Source organism: Vulpes vulpes, chromosome 5 (genome assembly GCF_048418805.1).
Source record: "Vulpes vulpes isolate BD-2025 chromosome 5, VulVul3, whole genome shotgun sequence".
Taxonomy (NCBI): Eukaryota; Metazoa; Chordata; class Mammalia; order Carnivora; family Canidae; genus Vulpes; species Vulpes vulpes.
In genome coordinates this window covers 42,238,931-42,261,325 of record NC_132784.1, presented here as the reverse complement: position 1 = coordinate 42,261,325, position 22,395 = coordinate 42,238,931, and the positions used below count along the sequence as shown (strand labels likewise).

Below are 22,395 nucleotides of genomic sequence, written 5' to 3'. Positions count from 1 at the left end.
ATTCTGCATAATAGAAAGTTAGATGCCCTTTCAGTTTTTTTATTTTTTACCTTTTTGTCAATATGATTTCTGTCACTTCTGCTCGCTCACTCTCTAACACCCCCTCCCCAGTTGAATGAATGTCACTCCTTTCTATGGCAATCTAATTCTCAGCTACCTGTAGTCAAAACTGTAAATTCATCCTATTCATTTGAGCTATAGCACTGGGGTTTCAGAAGGAGTCTGATCCCTCTCCTGGATAAATCATTCAAAGGATATCATTGTGGTTCCCTGAGTCTTCTATTTTGGAAGATTTTCATGGAACATTATCAAAGATTTCTCTTTAAGCCTTTGACACATTGTAGGGTAAAAAACTTTAAAACGAACTATCTTGTATAATGATATTAATAAATAAGTGAAGTTATTTCATGGACAGGGGATTATCCTTTATAATAGAGAAAACTGATAGCTTTTTGACAGTTGGTTAGTAGACCAAATATAAAGATGAATTAGTCATAAGTTGACTACTTGAAGTTCATTTTACAGTGTCTGTTGTAAAAGCTATAGCTGTGGTATGTCTTTTTAGGTAATGATCAATAATGGCTTCACACCAGATAAAAACGACTATGAATTTTGTGCCAAATTGGAAAATATGGTTATCCCTCCTCAAGGGCATTTTGGAATATCTGCTGCAACTGGAGGTCTTGCCGGTAAATCTTGCTCTTTTAATATTAAAAGTTTGTGAATTGAGTTTCATTGGTAGACTTGTTTACTTTTAACTTTTTAAGACTAGCTGTAACCTTTACATAGTCTGCAGAGCCAATCTTTTAGTATCTTGGATCTGCTAATTTTCTACTGACTTCTGTAGGTATGTATACATTTGGCTGGCACTGCATACAGCTGTTGGTTGATATTTAAGTCAAGGCTAAAATAGGTTATTTGCCAAGTGATTTAGGATCCTGAAAGTTGTCACAGCACATTTAAATTAATTTGGTAGCCTGAGGAAATATTATTGGGGACTAACGTTTAAACAAGATATAGTTACCATATTTCCCCCATATCTGGTGATAATCTTCTCATTTGACATTAATACCATCTTGTGTTTAAAAATATATATCATCTTGGGATCCCTGGGTGGCTCAGCAGTTTAGCACCTGCCTTCGGCCCAGGGCGTGATCCTGGAGTCCTGGGATCAAGTTCCACGTTGGGCTCCCTGAATGGAGCCTGCTTCTCTCTCCGCCTGGGCCTCTGCCTCTCTCTCTGTGTGTCTCTCATGAATAAATAAATAAAATCTTTATTTATTTTTTTTATTTTATTTTTATTTATTTATGATAGTCACACACAGAGAGAGAGAGAGAGAGGCAGAGACACAGGCATAGGGAGAAGCAGGCTCCATGCACCGGGAGCCCGATGTGGGATTCGATCCCGGGTCTCCAGGATCGCGCCTTGGGCCAAAGGCAGGCGCCAAACCGCTGCGCCACCCAGGGATCCCTAAATAAAATCTTTAAAAAAATATATATGTGCGTGTGTGTGTGTGTGTATATATATATATATATATATATATATATATATATATATATAATCTTGTGTTTATGTGATACGTTGTATAATTTTTTATTATTTTCAAATATATGATTGTTCCTTATAATATCATAGGGAAGGAAGGAGAGGTTAGATTGTATTCACCCTATTTTTAGTTAAGTTTGCCAAATCTTAAAGTACGTTATAAATATTACATGGCCAGTAATGGCCAGACCAAGGCAAGTCTTGGTTTGGATTTCTGACTTCTGGATTCAGTGCCCTATTATATACGTCTTCATCTGAAGTTATGTAACTTACACACTTAAAGTGTTAAAATTTTCTCTTTCATTTGCTGCATATCTCCATCTCCGTAACAGTGGTAGAAAGCATAGAAATTGCCACTTGGAATTAATTGCTCTTGCTTTGCTGACATGACTAGCCAGGATTGATATTTTAGGTCAGCATTATGAGGTTTGATCTGCTAAGTCTGTTTTCAGCTTAAATGGCCTGAAATTAATTTGATTTTTAAAGTAATGATTTTAGATAAAGTAAAATTATTAATATCTGCTGTGTGAGGGAAATAAATATGAATGATGTATAGAGTGGTCATATTATCTACATTGGAATGCTTTGAGAATAAAAGAAGATGCTATTAGTAATGCCAGCATGACATGGAAAAATCCACACGTCCCAGTAAACCAGGACGAAGCAGTGTCAAGTTTAGACTAAGAAGTAAAGCAGGCAGTGGTAAGTACTCTAAGAAAGGTTGAAAGAAAGGTGCAGAAATACATGAAGGACAGTATTTTGTCTCGTTTGGCTGGGACACAGCCTGGGAAGGAGTTTTGTGGGGAAATGTGAGAGGCTCTTGGTGTCAAGTTTAAGAGTTTCGGCTTACTTTGACCCCCTGTTTGTTCATTCTCTTATCCCTTATTTATTAAACATCTTATATAGTAAACAGTCTTAAGTATTAGGGTAAAAGAAAGTGAATTTTAGTTTATTTCTGTTGCAGATCTTTCTGGTGAATTCTTATCTTTAAGCTCATGGAAGCACTATTTGCCTTGAGAGCTAATTTTTGTTATTTTTTATATTAATTATTTTTAAAACAATAGATTTCTCTAACTTCATAACCATAAAAATTATCTCTTATGGAGTTTTTTCTGTTTTTTTGTTTGTTTGTTTTTTTACTTTGTAGATGACCACGATGTCCTTTCTTTTCTGACTTTCCAGTTGACTGAGCCTGGGAAAGAACCGGTACATATACACTTCTTTTTTTTCCAGAAGTTTATTTTCAGTTTTTTAGCATCTCCTTGTAGCTGAGAACTTGGGCAGCCCAACTTAGGTTTGGGTCTTGTTTCTACCTGTTACTGCTGTATGACCTTGTAAACATCACTTAACCTCTGTACTGCTTCTTTTCTTCACTGGTAAGACTGAGACATTGGTACTAGCCACCTCATGGTGTCAGAAGCATTACCTAAGACAATGCACTCCTAGCAGGCACTCGATAAATGGTAGTGGCTAGTATTGTTATTTTGTTATAATTATTTGTAGCAAGAGTTAATTGTTATAATTTAAATAAGAAATAACATTTTTATGTTAACCTTTCAACTAGTGTAGAGTGGCTAAAATGAAGGGGGAGAAAGTATATTGAGGTTTATTATTTTTTCTTATCTTTGAAATTTTTTAATGATATATTCCTAAATTCCAAAAAAAGCCTACTGCAGATAAAGAAATTTCAGAAAAAGAAAAAGAAAAGTACCAGGAGGAGTTTGAACACTTTCAGCAAGAATTGGATAAAAAAAAGGAGGAATTCCAGAAGGGCCATCCTGACCTTCAGTGGCATCCTGGTGAGTTGAAGGAAGCTTTGCTCAGAGCTACACAGGGCTTATGGCACATGCCTTTGTCCCTTCCTTGAGCTCTTGTCTGGCATATCCAAGTAGTTTCCAGAAGTAATATGTGAATGAATCTTCTGCCTTCACAAGGCTTGGAGGTTGATGTTTCTACCAATAAGAGTGTGGCTTTAGGAAAGTATGGGGTGGGAGAGCCCAAGTAATATGGATGAACAGTGATCTGCTGAAGCACAGGCTCTCTTTCAACAGGGATTCTGTGTTTTTATTTACTGCTTTGCCCCCTAACCTAAAAAAAAAAAAAAAAAACCCATACTCAAAACCCAGAAAACTCCAATGCTCGCCAGTAGACCAATAGTTGAGACTCAGTAAATATTTGTGGAATAAAATCATCTAGGGTTTATGTCTTTCCTTTGAGTGGCAGATGTTACCTTATTAATGTAGAGATAATACTGGAAAAATATCAAAATTCTTGTGAAAGTAATACGAAATGATCTTCTGGCTCTCCTCCTCTTACTGTTTGACACAACGCCAGACTTTAAAATTTACAAATTTTAAAATAATTGGTCTAAGCCAGTGTTGAACTCAAGTGTGCTATGTGTCAAAAATAAAATGAAAAGTCCAAATTGAGTGGCTTATATTATCTGCTTTTATTTAACGTTCCCATCAGCACACATGATCCAAGCTGTATTTAATAAAGCCTATAGCTAGTTTTTGTCCTCTCGGTAGTATATGATCTTCTAAATAATCAATAATATGAAACAGACTTAATGAAGATAAAAATGAAAAATATAGGGATGCCTGGCTGGCTCAGCAGTTGAGTGTCTGCTTTCACCTCAGGGCGTGATCCCAGGGTCCTGGGACCAAGTCCTACATTGGGCTCCCTGCAAGGAGCCGGCTTCTCCCTCTGCCTGCGTCTCTACCTCTCTCTCTGTGCCTCATGAATGGATAAATTAAATCTTAAAAAATAAAAAAGAAATTTAATTCTTTTCTTGGATTTGTTTTAAATATCACGTGATTTGTGAGTATATCCTGAAGCTTATTTATAGAAAATGTTTGAAATCTTGTTTTTAGCATAGTCAGCTTTAAAAGGAAAATCATATGGTCACAACTTCATTTTTAAATTTATTACATAAATAAAATGCACAGATTTTAAGAGTGTAGTTTGATGAATTTTGACAAATGTGTTTCATCATCATTCAAGTCAATACATAGAATATTTTTATCACCCCCAAGATAAAGGGGTAAAGGGGTGATAAAAATGCCTCTTTCCTCATGCCTCTTTCAAGTCGGCCCCCCTCCACAGAGGCAACTACTATTCCTGATTTCTAGTAATACAGATTAGTTTTGTCCTTTTATATATATAATCATATAGTATATTTGAAAGAAAATTATTTTTAGGTGAAAAAATTCAGAACTAATCTATAATAAGTGTTCAGCCACCAGAGACAGCAAAAAACAAATAGTAATTTTGTCATGATTGAATCAATTATCTGCATGTTTACTATTGGGGAGGTCTTACCACTAGAGTAGATCATATTGGTGATACTCTAATTTTAGCATATGTTGATACTTCAGTCACTTATGATATTTCAGAAACTACACATGTTGGTGGTTTTGATCATTTTGATTTGCAATTTCCATTTCAGCAGATGAAGTATTTGAGAGTGTAGGAGACCGTGAATTGAGACAAATCTTTGAAGGACAAAATCGTATCCATCTTGAAATCAAGCAGCTGAACCGACAGTTAGATATGATTCTTGATGAGCAGAGAAGATATGTCTCTTCCTTGACAGAGGAGATCTCTAAAAGAGGAGCAGGGATCCCAGGGCATCAGGGACAGGTAAGTTTCCAAATTTGAATGTGTGCCCTAGGTAGCCTCTGATGGAGGGGAAGGAGGAGGGAAGGAAAGAAAGACTACTCTGTCGTCTGTTCCTACAAACTTGGTTCTTCCGTTTTTCCTCCAGGTCACTCAACAAGACCTGGATACCATTGTGAACACTCAGCATGAGATCCTGAGACAAGTAAATGAAGTGAAGTAAGTCTACAGAAGTAAAATCTGTTAGGTGATACATTTATCCAGAATTCCTGATGTCTGTCTGTCTCTCTCTCTTTCTCCATGCAAGTTATTATTGTAAGGATTCTGGATGAGGATAAGAATCACTTTCTAGATTCATTTTATAAATTGGGGAGTGGCAAGTGCAGGAACCTTTGGTATTCAAAAACTGCCAACAGGCCTAAAGTTTTGGTTTTTTTTTTTTAATTTTTTTTTAAATTTTTATTTATTTATGATAGTCACAGAGAGAGAGAGAGAGGCAGAGACACAGGCAGAGGGAGAAGCAGGCTCCATGCACCAGGAGCCCGACGTGGGATTCGATCCCGGGTCTCCAGGATCGCGCCCTGGGCCAAAGGCAGGCACCAAACCGCTGCACCACCCAGGGATCCCTGGCCTAAAGTTTTGAATTGTGCCAAGCCAGAAGAGAAAAAATGTTTTAGCATCTCTTAAAAAAAAGTACATTTGTCACGCAGCTACTTGACTTCCAGGAGTATTCATACATTTCTAAAATAAAAAGAATATATGTAATAGGTAACAATTCTGTGAAAAATCCTAGAAGAGTAAGGGTAGCATTATAGGACTGTAATTACAAGCATGCCTGATGCAGGAACTTCTTTCTGATGAAACGAAACCATTTTCAAGGAAACATGCTGCGTGACTACCTCTCTTTCATTCCGTCTTGTACTCTGAGACTGAACAAGGAGTTGGAGCAGAGAGGAGGTATTGTGTCCTTGGAACTTTGATAAGTTTCTAAAAAGTATTCACTTAAGCAGATAATTAACAGCCTTCAATGCCTAGAGTAGAGAAACAGCCAAAATGTTACATTTTATAAGCCAGCACTTCAGAGCACTGCACCAACCAATACAGTCCTTGACAAACAAGAACGTCAAAGTGAGTTCTTTAACATTGGAAAATTAAACAGTACTAGGTTAAACAGGAGGTAAGAATATCTACATAGAGAGATTAAAGGCAACTCCACTTATAACTGCAAATTTGTACTTCTTTCACTTGTCTGGCATTTTAAAAAATCTTTAAGTTGTAAACTCATGATTAAAATATTTATAATCCTAAATAGTTTAATTCTTTCAGAAATAGACTGGATAATGTAACACTTAAAATTTTTTTATTTTGATCTAATTTCGGCTTCAGACTTGCAAAAATAGTAGTTTCCATGTATCCCTCACTCATCTTCCCCTAATGTGCAGATCTTACATAAACATAGCACAGTTGTCAGAGCCAAAAAATTAACACCAGTACAGTACTATTTTTTTAAATTCTTTTAAAAGATTTTATTCATGAGAGAGACAGAGAGGCAGAGACATAGGCAGAAGGAAAAGCAGGCTCTCTCTGGGGAGCCTGATGGTGGATTCGGTTCTAGGACCCTGAGATCACGACCTGAGCCAAAGGCAGCTGCTCAACCACTGAGCCGCCCAGGTGCCCCCCCGACTGGTAACAGTATTATTAACTAAACTAATGATCTTATTCAAATTTCGCCCATTTTTCATGCTTACCTTTTCTTCCATTCCAGGATCTTATCCAACAACACACATATCATTTAGCTCTATCTCTTTGGACTTCTACAGTCTGAAATAGTTCATCTTCCCTTGTCTTTCATGACCGTGACAGCTTCTGCATTGAGCAGTTACTTGTTCCATTGTCTCACAATTTGGGTCTGTCTGGTGTTTACTTGTGATTGGATGGAGGTTCTGCATTTTTGACATCCATACAACACTTTATCATGTTCATGACATTGGCCGTGATCACTTGGTTGTGGTGGTTTCTTTGTGCTTTCCCTATTTTAAAGTTACTATCTTTCCCTTGGTGATTAATTATATTTTGGGAAAGATACTTTGAGACCATGTAAATATATAAATATCCTGTTTCAGTTTAAACTTTTGCTTGCTAATTGTAGCATCCATTGATGTCTTGCCTGAAACAAGAATGAGATGTTTCCCAAATGCTGATTTTTTTTTTCTATTTTCATCATTCCTTCCCATGTTTTATTGGAATTCTGTAAGGACCAGCTCTCTTCTGCTCCATTTATTTATTTAATCAATTATTTATATCATATGGACTCATGGGTATGTATTCTATGGTCACAGTCCTACCCTATCATTATTTATTGCTCAAATTATTCAGCTCTGGTAATTAAGAACTCCTCCAGATTGGCTTCTGTGTTCTTTGAACAAGTTCCCATCTTTTTTTTTTTTTTTTTTTTTTTTTAAGATTTTATTTATTTATTCATGAGAGACAGAGGAGCGGGGGTGGGCAGAGGGAGAAGCAAGCTCCTTGCAGGGAGCCTGATGCGGACTCGATCCCGGATCTTCAGGATCACGCCCTGGGCCGAAGGCAGTGCTAAACCGCTGAGCCACCTGGGCTGCCCAAGTTCCCATCTTTTTTAAAAGCATTTCTTTACCTTCTGGTGCTACACTGTGTCTTAGTCTCATTTTGTATTTTCTCTGCCCCAGCTCTAGAATCAACCACTTCTCCAGTGAGCCTTGGTTCCTTTTATTGAAGAAAGGTATTTAGAAACCCAAGATCTGGACAGTTGGGCGTGCTCATTACCTCTGCAGTGCTGCTGCTTCTAGGCCCTCTCAGTAGACAGAGAGAGCTAGGGAATATATGAATGTATACTAACCCACAAATATACACATCTTTATTTTTGTACCCATCACTCTACATTTGCATTTAAAAACCCTGAGAGTGGGCAGCCCGGGTGGCACAGCGGTTTGGCGTCGCCTGCAGCCTGGGGTATGATCCTGGAGACCCGGGATCGAGTCCCACATCAGGCTCCCTGCATGGAGCCTGTCTGTGTCTCTGCCTCTCTCTCTCTCTGTCTATGAATAAATAAATAAAATTAAAAAAAAACAAAAACCTGAGATATCCAGACACCTTGGATTCTGATTGGACTCAACTAGGCTGAATGTTATAGAATCTATTTTTACCTTCTTTCCTTATTTAAAAATTCTTCCTCCAGGAGGGAGAAATTTGGTCTTTATTATCTATAATATATTTACTTATTTTAGTGTACACAAAATGTACCCATAAAGTGGTATTAAATTGTTAACTTGTATCCCTGTGAGAAATATATTCACTGATGGATTTATGTAAAGGTCCTTCTGTGTCTAACTGTCCAGTTTGTAATGCAGACACTATTTTCCAATTACTTAGTACGGTTCTCTCCCCACCCTTTTCAGTATGGTTGTGATGTGCATTTATAATGGAGTTAGGTTCTTTGTTAGCGTTTGTATTCTTCCTATATCCTGATTGATTTTAATTGTGTGTTTTTGGGGTATATGAAGGATATGCAAAAATGGTAGTTCTGAGAGACTCTTAAGACGAAATTTATATGTTCAGTACCCCTCTTCATCACTACCACCTCACTCCCATTTCCCCCCCTTCCTAGCCTTTTCCCACCCACCCCCTGTTGGTAACTTATCCCATTAATCTCTAGTTTGTTCTTCCTGTATTTCTCCTGCACATGTGTATTTTCTTAGATTCTCTTCTTTCTTACATGAATGGTAGTATATTCTAGACACTCTTTTGTGCTTTGCCTATTTCACTTAACAGTGGTACTAGAACGTCTTAAGATTCAATTAGTGGTTAGTAAATCCTAGTCATCTGGCAGTATTATCCATGAAAACACTTACTTAGAGTCGTTAGCACTCCTCATAAACTCCCACCCGTTGAGAACAAATGTCATGCATACCATAAGTTAAGGTAAAAACTGAACTCAGATTTCTGAATTTGTCCTCTAGAGCTTTTTTCCTTCTGGATAGGCTTCAGAAACTGTAAAGAGAGAGGAAATACTTGCCTTTTATGGAGAGAGTGGTGTATGTCTGTGGGTTTTCATATCCTCCAAGAATCATAAAATTTTTTTAACAGCATGTAATACAGTACCCTTCAGTTTACAGAAAAAGAAAACAAGGCCCTGACTGTTAAAGGGTCACAATATAAAACAGAATTAGTTTTATTATCTCTTCACTTTCAAATGCTATTTCTAGCATACCAGAACACCTTACCAATTTTTCTTTTCATTTTAGACATTTTCAAACATACAAAGAAGTTGAGCATAAAAGCCGTCCGTCATACCCCAGCCCCCAGTTGGAACAGTTGTTAATAACTGGATGTTGTCAGCCTGCACAGTTCATCCTGAAGTACCCCCATCAACCCCTCCAAATTTTAGTGGCAGTCATGGCCATACCCTGAATCCCTCATCTCCTGAGAGAGCGAAGGGTGGCACTCTCACTCTAAAGCCCCATCTCCGTTTGTTTTTGTTTTGTTTTGTTTTGTTTTTTTAAATTTGTTTCTTTGAGAGAGACAGAACATAAGCAGGAAGAGGGGCTGAGGGAGAGGGTGAAGCAGGCTCCCTGTTGAACAGGGAGCCCTCTTCTGGGCTTGATACCAGAATCCTGGGATCATGACCTGAGCTAAAGGCAGACATGTAATCAACTGAGCCACCCAGGTGCCCCATAAACTGTAGTTTTATAAATTATTTTCCAATCCTGAATACAATTGAATATTCCTAAATATTAATTTTTTAAAAATCTAACTTATTGGGCATAAAAGTATATCTAAACTTTTATAGTATATGACTAAAAAAATAAAAAATCATTTTTCTAGCAATTTCCTTGTCTAAAGGGATTTTCTGTTTTAGGAATTCCATGAGTGATACTGTCAGACTGGTCAGCGGCATACAGCATCCTGGATCTGCAGGGGGAGTTTATGAGTCAACTCAACACTTCAATGACATCAAAGAGCATCTTCACATTGTGAAGCGGGACATCGATAACTTAGTGCAGCGAAATATGGTAAGCTCTTGCCTTCTACTTTTATAATTACCAGTCTTCCTTAGTTAGAAAAGGAAGAGTACATATTCTACTGAAAATATTTTAATGTTTTACTTAATACTAATGTTTATTTGTAGTATTCAAGGTAGAATTATTCCATATGATTCAAATGTCTTTATGTTCCATGCTTCCATACTCTGTTGAATAGAATTTTTTAAAAAGTACTTTGCTTTTCCTATCATTGGAGCTGTCACAGTCTCAGACTTCTGTTTTCTAGATTCTTTGTGTAAATTTTCTTTAAAAAAAAAAAAAAGGTTCTTGTTATCAGTAATGCTGTCTTTAAACAGCTTAAAAATGGTGAACATCTCTTGACGCTTTGCTGAGACAGACTGATGCTGGGTACCTCCTACTTCTCTGGTCAGGGCAATGAGGAAGCCCAGATCTGAGACTGGCTGACTGGTAGCCTCATTCTTTAAGACTCTTCTTTTTTCCAGCAACTTTTCCTTTCTGACTTGAATCACTTTTTTTTTTTTTTAAAGATTTTATTTATTTATATATTTATTCATGAGAGACAGAGAGAGAGAGAGAAAGAGAGAGAGGCAGAGACACAGGCAGAGGGAGAAGCAGGCTCCATGCAGGGAGCCTGACGTGGGACTCGATCCCAGGTCTCCAGGATCAGGCCCTGGGCTGAAGGCAGCGCTAAACCACTGAGCCACCCAGGCTGCCCTCGATTCACTTTTTAAAACTTTTTTTGTTCGTTTGGTTTTGTTTTATTAGGCCTTTTTATTTTTTTTATTTTTTTTATTTTTTTTTTCATTTTTTTATTTATTTATGATAGTCACAGAGAGAGAGAGAGGCAGAGACACAGGCAGAGGGAGAAGCAGGCTCCATGCACCGGGAGCCCGACGTGGGATTCGATCCTGGGTCTCCAGGATCGCGCCCTGGGCCAAAGGCAGGCGCCAAACCGCTGCGCCACCCAGGGATCCCTTTTTTTTTTTTTTTTAAATGTAAGCCCCGTCTATATTTTTAGAGATTGGCCATAAATATTAAAAATAGGTAATGTGTTTTCAAAGTTTAATATGCATAAGAAACAGTATTAGACAATAGACCTGTGGTACTTACAAGTTTTTTCTGTTTTAAGTTTTTCCTTAACTTACTACTGGCTTTCAAAACCTTTATGAAATTTACAAATGCTTGTAGTATTTGCCTCTTCCCCTTCCAGTCCAATCTTCTTGAAATGATCAACATTAAAAATTTGATGGGGAACAACTCAGCACAAAAAGGTACTGGAGAAATGAACAGAGTGTTCTTGGGAAAAGCTTGTACGATATATGAGCAGATGCTCAGGCTACTTAAATAATAAGAGAAATGAAAAATAAATAAAACTTTCCTGTGATACCACACCTGTTTGACAAAAAGCCAAAGTCTGACAACATATTCTGTTGCCAAGACTTGAGGAAAACAGAGTAGCACATTGCTTGAGGGGATACGAAATAGCATAGCCCTTAGGAGATTTGCCTGTTTAACACAGCATTTTCACAGCTATTCTGGCAATAAAACAGGTACGTAGGGGCACCTGGGTGGCTCAGTTGGTTAAGCATCCAGCTCTTGATTTCAGCTCAGGTCATGATCTCAGGGGTGTGAGGTGGAGCCCTACTTTGGGCACTGTGCTCAGCAGGGAGTCTGCCTGGGGATTCTCTCTCTCCCTCTGCTCCTCCCCTGACTGTTGCATGTTCTCTCACTCTTTATCTCAAATAAATCTTAAAAAAAAAAAAAAATTCCTAGTATGCTCAAATCTGTTCTTACAGGAGTATTTCGAATAGCTCTAAAAGACTGGGGACATGGGATCCCTGGGTGGCGCAGCGGTTTAGCGCCTGCCTTTGGCCCAGGGCGCGATCCTGGAAACCTGGGATCGAATCCCACGTTGGGCTCCTGGTGCATGGAGCCTGCTTCTCCCTCTACCTATGTCTCTGCCTCTCTCTCTCTCTCTCTCTCTGTGACTATCATAAATAAATAAAAATTAAAAAAAAAAAATAAATAAAAAATAAAAGACTGGAGACAGATTAAAGAAGTGAAAAGTAACAAGATCGCAATTATGTACTGATAATTATACTCAATGTAAATTTCCTGTAAATTTAGATCTAGACTAAAGTTCAGATGGTTTCTCACATCTATAGAGTAAGATAGAATTCAAAGAAGTCTAACTTTTACGCTTGTACTTTTTATTTCATCCCTATAAGGAACAACTGAGTAACTGGGTGGGTGGGTGGGTGGGGTTATAGTTCCTCTGTCCACTGTTTCTTTGCTTTTGTAATATAAGCAGAAACTGTGATGAAATCTTCCCCCTTTTTACAGATAGTAGCATACTGTAAATAGTTGTCATCTTCCTGCTTTCTTTCACTTACCAGTGTGCCTGTAGTGATGCACAGATGTTCCTTATTCCTCTCACAGCTGCCTGAACCCCATTATGTGACGATCACAGTTTATAATTTCTACTGAGAAGTCAGTCTTATTTTGTTTCTTTGTATGTATTTTTTCTCTGCTTTTAAGATTTTTTTTTTCTGATACTGAGCTTCAGCAGTTCGATTATGATATGCTTTGCTTTTGTTTTCTTTGTGCTTCGGGTTTAATATCTTGATTCTATGAGTTTATAGTTGCTGTTAAATTTGGAAAATCTTTAGCCATATTTCTTTGCATTGTCTTGCTAGACTTTTTCTAGTCATGGGTCACCTCTGTTGCTGTGCCTTCAGGTGTATCAATGTTTTGCTGTGCAGTGTCTAATGTGTTGTTCAGCTCCTTCAAAGTATTTTCCTGTGTGTTAATCTCTGGAAAGTCCATGTAGGTCCCTTTTTGATATCTCCCATTTCCTCCTCATGTCTATATTTTTCTCTACAGTCGAAGCCCAGATATCAATTTATAGTATCTTTTAATGTCTTTCTTGGCCCAGATATCAATTTATAGTATCTTTTAATGTCTTTCTTGGGTAATTCCATCATCTGTGTCATTTCTGGGTCTATTTTTACCAATTAATTTTTCTCCTAAGACTGGGCCAAATTTTCTTTGTGTGCCTGGTAATTTTTCATTGGTTGCTGAACATTTCTGCCTTTACATTATTGGTTGTTGGGTTTTGTTGTATTCCTTTAACTAGCATTCAGCTCTGTTGTGCTCTACAATTAAGTTTTGGGAATTAGTTGGCTTCCTTCAGGGTGTGCTTTTTAAGTTTTGTTAGAATGGGTCTATTAAGATTTCTCAGTCTCAGTACCATTGATATTTTTGTACCAGATACTTGTGTTTTGTGGGAAGCTATTTTGTGTATTGTTGGCCTCTACCCATTGGAACAAACAAAGAGCCCTTCCCGTGAGCTCTGGGAATTGTTTGGTTTTAGGTGGTTCTTTCCTAGCCTTGTGGACTTTCATACCATACACGTGCAGATTAGATTCAGCCAAAGATTTGAAGGGCTCTTCTGCAAACTTCCAAAGCTTTCTCTGCCATTATCTCTTTTCATGTTGTGTCACACCGCCACCTGGACTTCCCTCAGCTGTAGTCTCTGACTTCTCAGTTCAGCAGGACCACTCAGTTCTCTCTGGGGGCCCTCCCTGGACTGCAGAATCTGCCTCCAGGCATTAAGCTACATCTGCCATGGGTCGCAGCTTGTCTGACTCCTTTTTCTTGGCTGTCACAGTTGTAGAGGCCTTCACTGCCTGTGGCCAATGTTTGATAATAGTTGTTTCATATATCTTGTTTTCTAGTCCTAGGTGGAAGAGCTGTTCCTAATCAGCCCTTCGGAGGTGGAAGCAGAAATTGCTTCTCCTATCCTATGATTTTCGTTAAATATTTATATTAATCCTTCAATAAGCATTTTTTCTTCCTAATTTTCTTTTCTTTTTTAAAGATTGATTGATTTATAGCTGGGCACCCGGATGGCTCAGTCAGTTGAGCGTGGAAACTCTTGGTTTTATCTCAGGTCATGATTTCATGGGTGGTGGGACCCTGAGCTCAGTGCAAAAAGTCTGTGTGGATTCTCTTCCTCTACCCTTTCCCCAGCTCTTGCATGCACATACACACACCTTCTTTTTCTCTCTCTCTCTCTAAGATAAATCTCTTTTTTTAAGATTTATTTCTTTTAGGGATGTCTGGGCAGCTCAGTGATTGAGCATCTGCCTTTGGCTCAGGGCGTGACCCCAGGTTCCGGGATTGAGTCCCACATCAGGCTCCCTCTGCCTATGTCTCTGCTTCTCTCTCTGTCTCTTGTGAATAAATAAATAAAATCTTAAAAAAAAAAAAAAAAAAAAAAAGATGTCTTTCTTTTAGACAGCATGTGTGAGCAGGAGGAGGGGCAGAGAAAGAAGGAAAAGAATCCCAAGCCGACTCCTCACTGAGTGCAGCCTGCCCCATAGCTCCATCCCACAACCCTGAGATCACGACCTGAGCTGAAACCAAGAATCTGATGCTCACTGACTGAGGCACCCAGGCGCCCCTTTTAATTTCCGTTTTAATTTCTTTTCTGATTCATGGGTTTAAAGTTGTCTTTCTTTGGCCTCCGCGCCACCAAATGATGATCCCATAATTTCTTGCTATCTAGTTCACTGCCTTTGCCTTCAGACAGGTGTTATTTTAGATTGGATTTGTTTCTAGCTCTGCTAGTCATCTGCAAGGTGGTCGATCCATATTACCCAGTCTACCTTCCCAGAAGTCCTAATACCTTATATGTTATGTGGAGCTTTATGTCGTTAAAAGTTTTTTTTATTTTTAAATATCTGTTGTCGTTTAGGAAAGAAAGTTTATATGTTAAATAACTTTCCTGAGGTCACTAGCTAGTAAGTGATAGAAGGGAAGAACTTAGATCTTTAATATGTAATCTGATCTCCTTTATATTTTTGGATACTGCCTTTCTTACCTATATTTTATATATGTCTTAGATATTCGTATTTTTCAAATATGACTTAAGAGTTTTCTTAATGACCATTACCTCTCATCCAAAGTGTTGTTGTCTATTCCCTTAGTTCTGTTTGAGGTTACTTTCTACCAACTGTAGCCTGTGTTGCAGTGTCCAGGTTGATGCTGTGAATGGTACATATATGCACTGAAGAGCGTTGTCCCACAGATATAAACATACTGAGAACAATTAATCCTAGAAACTGTTCTGTCTGGATACCTTGAGTAAATCTTTGTTCCTGGCATGTAATTACTCCCTTAAAGTAGAAGGAATACCCATGGACATAGGGAAAGAAACATTTTTCAGAATACTAATTAGTACTGTTGACTGCTAGGAGTTTGGGGAGGATGAGGGCTAAGAAAAAGCCATTATATTTGTCAGGCAGCTTATGGGGGGCGGGGGTGACCATGTCATTGCCTGAACTAGAAATAATTACTCTAGTACAGCAAGTATAAACTGGGTGTGTCCAGGGAATTCATGGTCTGTGACCATCAAGAACACAAAAAATCATCATCACTGTGCTGAAGATTCAAGCCAGATGGCAGTGCGTTAGTGACTGGATCGTGAAGGCAGAGGCCTTCCGATGTTGACTACTCTTTCCGAAAGTTAGGTGGTAGGGGTTCCCAGCTGGCTCTGTCAGAGCACACAACTCTTGATCTCGGGGTCATGAGTTTCAGCCCCACATAGGGCATAGAGATTACTTAAAATTAATAAATTGAATAAGCTTTATTTTTTAAAATATTAAGTGGTAAAAGTTAAGGGAGCAGAAATGTTTATGGGACAAAGAAATGAAAATCTTGAGTTTATGTAGTTAACCATGAATTTTATAAAGCTTTTGCATTTATTTCTGTTTCTAAAATACCAGTTTGACTAATTATAATAGTTCTTTGCCTTATAGCCATTGAATGAAAGACCAAAATGCCCAGAACTACCACCATTTCCATCATGCTTATCTACGATGCACTTCATTATATTTGTAATGGTACAAACGGTGTTATTCATTGGTTATATTATGTATAGGTAAGTCTCTAAAATTTGACTCAACGTTTTTCTGTATTTGTTTAATTTTAAATACTCAAAGTTATCTGTGCACCTAACAGAACTTTCAGTACTTGTAAAATTCGGTTTAACAAAGAAAGTATTATTTGTAGTCTATCTCAGGCACGTGGAGTGCATGTATAGAATATATGCTTATCTTAATGCATTTTATACTTCAAAAGGCAATGTGTATTTCAATTTTAAGGAATCCTATTTCTTTCTGAAGTAAAATATATACAACTCTCAGTTTTTTTCTTTCTCCTCTTCCTTAGGACTCAGCAAGAAGCAGCTGCCAAAAAATTCTTTTGACCACCATTTTCATATGTGTACATCATGTATGTATGTACAAAATGTTGTCTTTTTGAGGGAATTTAAGTATTTAAATTGCTTCATAGTCTAAATTATTAAATTTTGTATAAAATGTTTAAGCATTGATTTGCATTAAGAATAAACGTTAAAGACAACCACATGTAAATTTGTGCATAGTACATAAATCTATTTAAATTTCAGTGAATTTCTGGCCAGTAGAGTATAGCCACTGAAAAGAATATTGATAACTAAGATGGTAAATAATAGAAAATAGGGGCACCCCCCCAGATGTGAAACTTACCCTTAAGTCTCCAGAGTTGGAAATTTCTTTATTTTACATAAATACACACTTTCCCTCCTTCCCCATAGACTATGTGGTCTAACTAAGAGCTCCCCACCATTTTATTTTATAACCAGAGTCTTTTTAGAGGTCAGGATTTCCTACTCCAAGACCCAGTCCTGCAGTTCTTGAATCTAATATAATCTTTGAAATCAAAGAATATTTTGTCTGAGAGCTTTAGGATCTAGAAGATAAGCTTCAGAATGTTGAAGTATCTTTCTGATTATCAATAATACATTCCACTTTTAAAGGAAATTTGGGGAGGACAATTAATAGCTGCTCTTTGCCTGAAAAACCATTTACGTGAAAACGTTTCTCTGTTAATGGTCTCTGTTTGTCTTCCCCCTGCTGATGTGCTCAGTTCAGGACTGCTCATACTCGGGAATGTCTCCATGCCAGCAGTATCAGGTCAATTGTAGGAAAATGATTGGATTTATTTAGGAATTTATTTATAAATTTATTTATTTAGGAATATGGATTTATGTTTGTAATCTAGGGAACTTATTTCTCCCATTTTGTATGGTATATAAATTCAGCTCAGATTGCATGTCCTGAGGATATTTTAAGTTCACAAAAAAATCTACCGCTACGTTTTGGTTTACGTCACTTTGTATGATCTGGTGTCGACTTGGTGTCCTTTAAATCAAGGAGGCTGTGTTAAGACTTTTGAAGGCAAAATTTAAAAAATAGAATTAATACTTCTGACTTCTCTTTCTTAATGCCCGAAGTAAGGATATCGTGAAACACTTGTTAGGAAGCTTAACCTTGAAATGTCAGACTGGGAAGGGCAGTTGTAGTCTTTGTACATAACTGTTCTAGGCATTACAGAAACAGTCTGTAAAGGACATTTTAAAATGTAAACTTAATGTTTTCACAGCTGATGTAGACCTGGTTTTTTGCTGGCTTGAAAATACTTTTTACCTCTTTTAGCTAAATCGTTAATCTTTCATTTGTCATAGAATACAAAATAAAAAATAATGCTGTTTTATAAAACAGTACCATTTCATTCTTCCAGACTTCATAAATTTGTTCTCAAATGTCATTTACAGATTGGGCTAACTGCCTAAAATCTATACAAAGACTATGAGGAAGCCTGCATTATAGCAGTACCTACTTCGTACTATGTACGCAAACAGTCCTAGCACTACTTTTTCTATTAGCATTTATCCTGGAACGCTGAATGAGAACATTCTAATGGCGACTCACTCTACTTTCAGTCACTTTAACAGAGAAAATACTTTTCTGATGTTTCTCCGTTGTAGTATTCACCTTTTGAAATTCATGTTCCAGAGACATCATCACAGAATTTGCTCTTAAATCTGTGAAAGAAAAAAAAAAAAGAAAGAAAAAAGAAAACCCTCAGAAGAATATTGGTGTTGTGGGCTGTGAAAGTTGGGAAATCCGGCAAAGTATCCGGAGTTAGAACATCCATGGTCACATGTGCCTGAATGCACCAAGGGAGCACCAGGCGTCTGTGTGCCTGGTGCATTTATCAGGCTGCGGTGCAGGAGGAAGTGTGCCGACCATTACTAATTCAAGTGCAGACAGCTATTAGGAAAGTGCATGAATCTTTCTTTTTTACTTAGTAATTTACTAGAAATTCAGTAAAGCAGTTCACACACAGGCTGTTCATCATATTATTTGAAATTTGGTCTATTTTCCTCAAAGTCATGGACTTTATGTGGCTCATTTCTGAGGAAAAATGTTTGCTCTGTAGGAAAATCAGTCACTGCCAGGATTCTTTCATTTCTGTACTATTTTGTATAATTAAATTTGTTAACTTCTTTCTCACCAGCAAGTATTTTACAGGTGCCTTGGATTAAAACAAAATTGATCTTAAAATTTTAGTGTAAGTCATTGTGCTTGTGATACCACTTTTAAAAAGAAATCCAATTACATAACGGCTAATACTTTTATTTCATGTACCTGTTTGTGTTCTAATTGTTTGAATGTTTTATTCAGCTTGAAACTTTACTAAGAAGCCACAAACGATAAACAATGTTTCGTTATGTATTAAAGGAACATCAGTGTTTCTCAAAGTGTAGTCCATGGACCATGTGGGTCATGGTGTGCTTGTGAAGCATACAGATTCCAGGGCTCCATTCTAAACCACCTGAATCAAAATTCAGGGGCGGGCTTCAGAGTATCACTTTGCAACAAGCACCGCAGGTAACTCTGGGCACATTAGTGTCTGAGAACCACTAAGATGGGGAGTGGGGAAAAAAATAAGTACTTTGTTTTGTTGGTTTAAAGCTGAGCTGAGAGCATAATATGCCATTTTCATTGCTGATGACATTAGCAAATGTGCAGATTCTTTAATACTTACAATGTTCTTTTTACTAAAATTCTTGATTTATTAACAACCACAAGCTAAACCCAGATTGTCGCCTGTAGCTCTTGGTACTTTGGTTGATGGCTTTTAAACTTACAGAATCATCAGATCATGGTCAAGCCATGTAAACTCCCATCTCAAAGTCTGCCTGCTAAAGCTTTTTGCGTTCCTGATTGTGATTTTTGTGACATTTTATCTCGGACAATTGTACTTTTTGATAACTTAGGGAAAACAAATTACTTGAATAAGGGATCGCCTGACCCGATGTGTTGCAGAGATACAATCTTTGTAAAGAACTTAAATAACACTTGTGAATATTAAGATGTGATTATCTTTTCCTGTCCGTGTGCTTATTAAGCAGGGAGATAGTGAACAAACGATTATATGGGGGATATTTTTATTTATAAGAGCTAATGTAAAATCACCACTTGCAACTTTTTAGATCTGTATGTTGCCTGTTTAATATATTTCTTTTAAACTTTAAAAGGGTTTTCTATCCACTGTTAATTTCAATTGGATAACATTTTGTCAAGTGTTTTTTTCTGATTGTTATTTGATGCTAGCTGGAATTCAAGAAATGACATTGACCTTATTCAAATAAAGAAATATTTTAGTAAATTTACTTCTTCCTTTATTTATCTCGGTTAATAAGTAGTCATTTATTTTCAAGTAGGCCTGGGTTGTGATCCTGACTCCTTTATCATCTGTCATTTGCTAAACACTATGCCCTAGGTGACCCACCACATGCAGCTTCAACATCAACACATGGAGCAGAACAAGAGAAGTAGAAATGAGAATGGGTATAGCTTTTCCTTGCTGGTAATGACAAACACCAACCAATTAAAACTGTCTTTGATGTTTTTACCTTTAAAAAAACAAATACTGATAAAAGTGTAGTTAAGCTGGAACTCTTAATCATTACTATTGGCAGCTTTAAAAAGTACTTAAATCTTCTCGGCCAGCACCAGTGATTTAACCAAGTAAATCCACTTTTGAGAGCCCATGCAGTATTAAAAGGAAAGGAGGACTTTGGTGTCAGACAAAACTGGGTTTAAGTCTTGGCTCTGCCATATACTAAACATCATCTTAAGTTTCCTTACAATATTTATCTCACAGGATTGGTAGCATTGTAAAAGAGTCTTTGAAGGTGGTTTCAGAAAATGGTAGATCAAGGTAATGGACTCTATTCTGCTGTAAGAGAAATACTGCATAGAATAAATAAAACCTTTAAGTAAATTAGATGGGTTTGAAAGGCATCAGAGGAAATGACATAATGCCTGATGAGCGAGCCTGCTGGGGGAGGGTGGGGTGGGCGGAAACTAGACTATGCACAGATAAACCCGCACACTGGTCAGAGGTTGTGCAGTTCACTTGGACATTGGAGATATGCCTTGCCCGCCCTGCCATAGTAGAGATTTGGTACATTCAGCTGCGATGAGAAGCCTTTGGAGGGGGTACGCCTGGTTGTCCCATGTCATAAAGCTTGGGATATTTATTTTCCTTTCCTGGAGCACTAAAAGATTCTACACATAGCAGATAGTTTATTGGATGTCTCAAATGGAAAGGCTGTTGTAATAAATTGAGGAATAAAGAGATTTTAAAGACACTCCATTTTCAATGGAATCACCTATTGAGGAGACCATGAGAGATTTGACTTCATGAAAACAGTGGTGGTGGGGGGTGGGGGTAATCAGCTGCCACACCCGCGTGTCCGTAATGCTTGATTACCCCCTCTCCTGCATCCATTCGGAAAAGTGTAACTTGAAGGGTTTCACTTTCGGACCAGCACGATTAACATAGGTCGGATCTTCAGCAGATTGTCCTCTTCCCTGGGAAATAAAGGTGGTTTTTAATCTCATGAAACACTGCAGTGTTTCCTAAAGGAGGGTCGTGCTGAACTGAGCAAACAATCCCAGGTGGTGGCTTTCACCCTGTCAGCTGAAGGGAGGAAGCCTAGTGGGTTAGAAATGGAGACGGAGCGACAATGGACTGAGCGCATGAAGTTCCAAGCGGTGTGCCAGTAAGAGTGAAAGCGGAGCCGGTGTGAAGGTACGTTCCGGGTTGGAGCACTCCGTTCGGCTCCCATCCCATCCCGAACCTTTGTCTCTCTTCACAGTGAGACCAGTGTAGCAACATCTTTAAGTAGGGAATTATTAACCAGGACACAGCCCCGCCGATCTGAGGGCCCCGTTTCCGAGAGGGCTCGTGCTTCCAGACAGAATCCTAAGCACAGGTTACAAAGAGCCTACATCCCTTTCTGCGCCCACCCCCTCTTGGAGGGCTTTAATTAGAAAGGTACTAACAGATTAAAGTCTTAGCCATACTCAATTCCTCCCTCGACCTGAAGAAAGCCGTTGAGAATCCGCTGCGTGTTGGGAAACGTTGTCCAAAGTTTGATGGGAGTACACCGGGAGCGCCAGCAGAGCGCTCGGGAAGGGCCCCGGGAGGAAGGGGGCACGAGAAGATGACCCTGTTACACGCGGATGGTTTGGCCCACGTTGTGCTGACCCTCTGGGTTCGAGCACCGAGGGTGGTGCATCCTGTCCAAGCAGAGATGTGCCATTTCGGCGCAGGAGGGGCCAGGGTGATCTTCCAGATGCGAGGAAGGCTTGCCCTTCAGACTCGCCTCAGCTGAGTAGTATTTACGTACATATGGGCCCCAGTAACCACGGAAGCAGTGCAGAATTCAAGCAAACCAAAAGGCAAATCCTTGCCTAGGACTTAAGAGTCCAATGAGATAAAATGATGGATCAAAGGATTATTTTTGCCTAATGAAGCATTTTGGGTTTTGAGTCTCACTGGACTCTGTTTTCAACAGGATGTTGTGCTCAGGGCTGGAATTTGGACATTCCGTTACAGGCCTGTAATCAGTCAGCTCTGATTAATTGAACCCAGACTCTTGATGAAGCCCTGCTGCGCTTATAATTTCAAATTTAGAATGGGTAGGGAGAGGAGTAGATAATGTGAGGGATTTTGTTTTTGGGGTTTGGTTTTTTTTTTTTTTTTTTTGCCTCTGAAATTAGCTTAGTGTATTAATTCAGAAAGCAGTGGGTTGCATCTGATTGTATGCCTTAGTAATCTGAACCATCTGCCTCCCTATATTAAGGGAGTTCATCTCTTTAATCCAGCTTACGGCCCGCAAACCACTCTTCTCTGTCATCATGCCCTTGAGTAGAAGAGGCCACACAAAGTCCTTTGCTCTTAAATGCTTTCCTGTCGTTGAGGATATTTAGAAATTGATCTTTCTTTC

General features: G+C 38.3%; 1 protein-coding gene across 2 annotated transcripts in view; it reads left to right on the top strand.

Moving 5' to 3' along the window:
• Positions 1-19,763, top strand: part of LMAN1 (lectin, mannose binding 1) — a 29,907-nt gene extending 10,144 nt beyond the window's left edge. Inside the window, exons 6-13 of one of the 2 annotated variants that reach the window (XM_025997691.2) lie at positions 566-689; positions 2,693-2,751; positions 3,212-3,344; positions 4,994-5,187; positions 5,312-5,382; positions 10,058-10,211; positions 16,025-16,146; positions 16,437-19,763. In XM_025997691.2, the coding sequence (XP_025853476.1) occupies positions 566-689; positions 2,693-2,751; positions 3,212-3,344; positions 4,994-5,187; positions 5,312-5,382; positions 10,058-10,211; positions 16,025-16,146; positions 16,437-16,473 (894 nt within the window). In that variant the 3' untranslated portion in view covers positions 16,474-19,763. The remainder of the gene's footprint in view (positions 1-565; positions 690-2,692; positions 2,752-3,211; positions 3,345-4,993; positions 5,188-5,311; positions 5,383-10,057; positions 10,212-16,024; positions 16,147-16,436) is intronic. The other variant, XM_025997692.2, reaches the window with a different exon arrangement.
• The last annotated feature ends 2,632 nt before the right edge of the window (positions 19,764-22,395 follow it).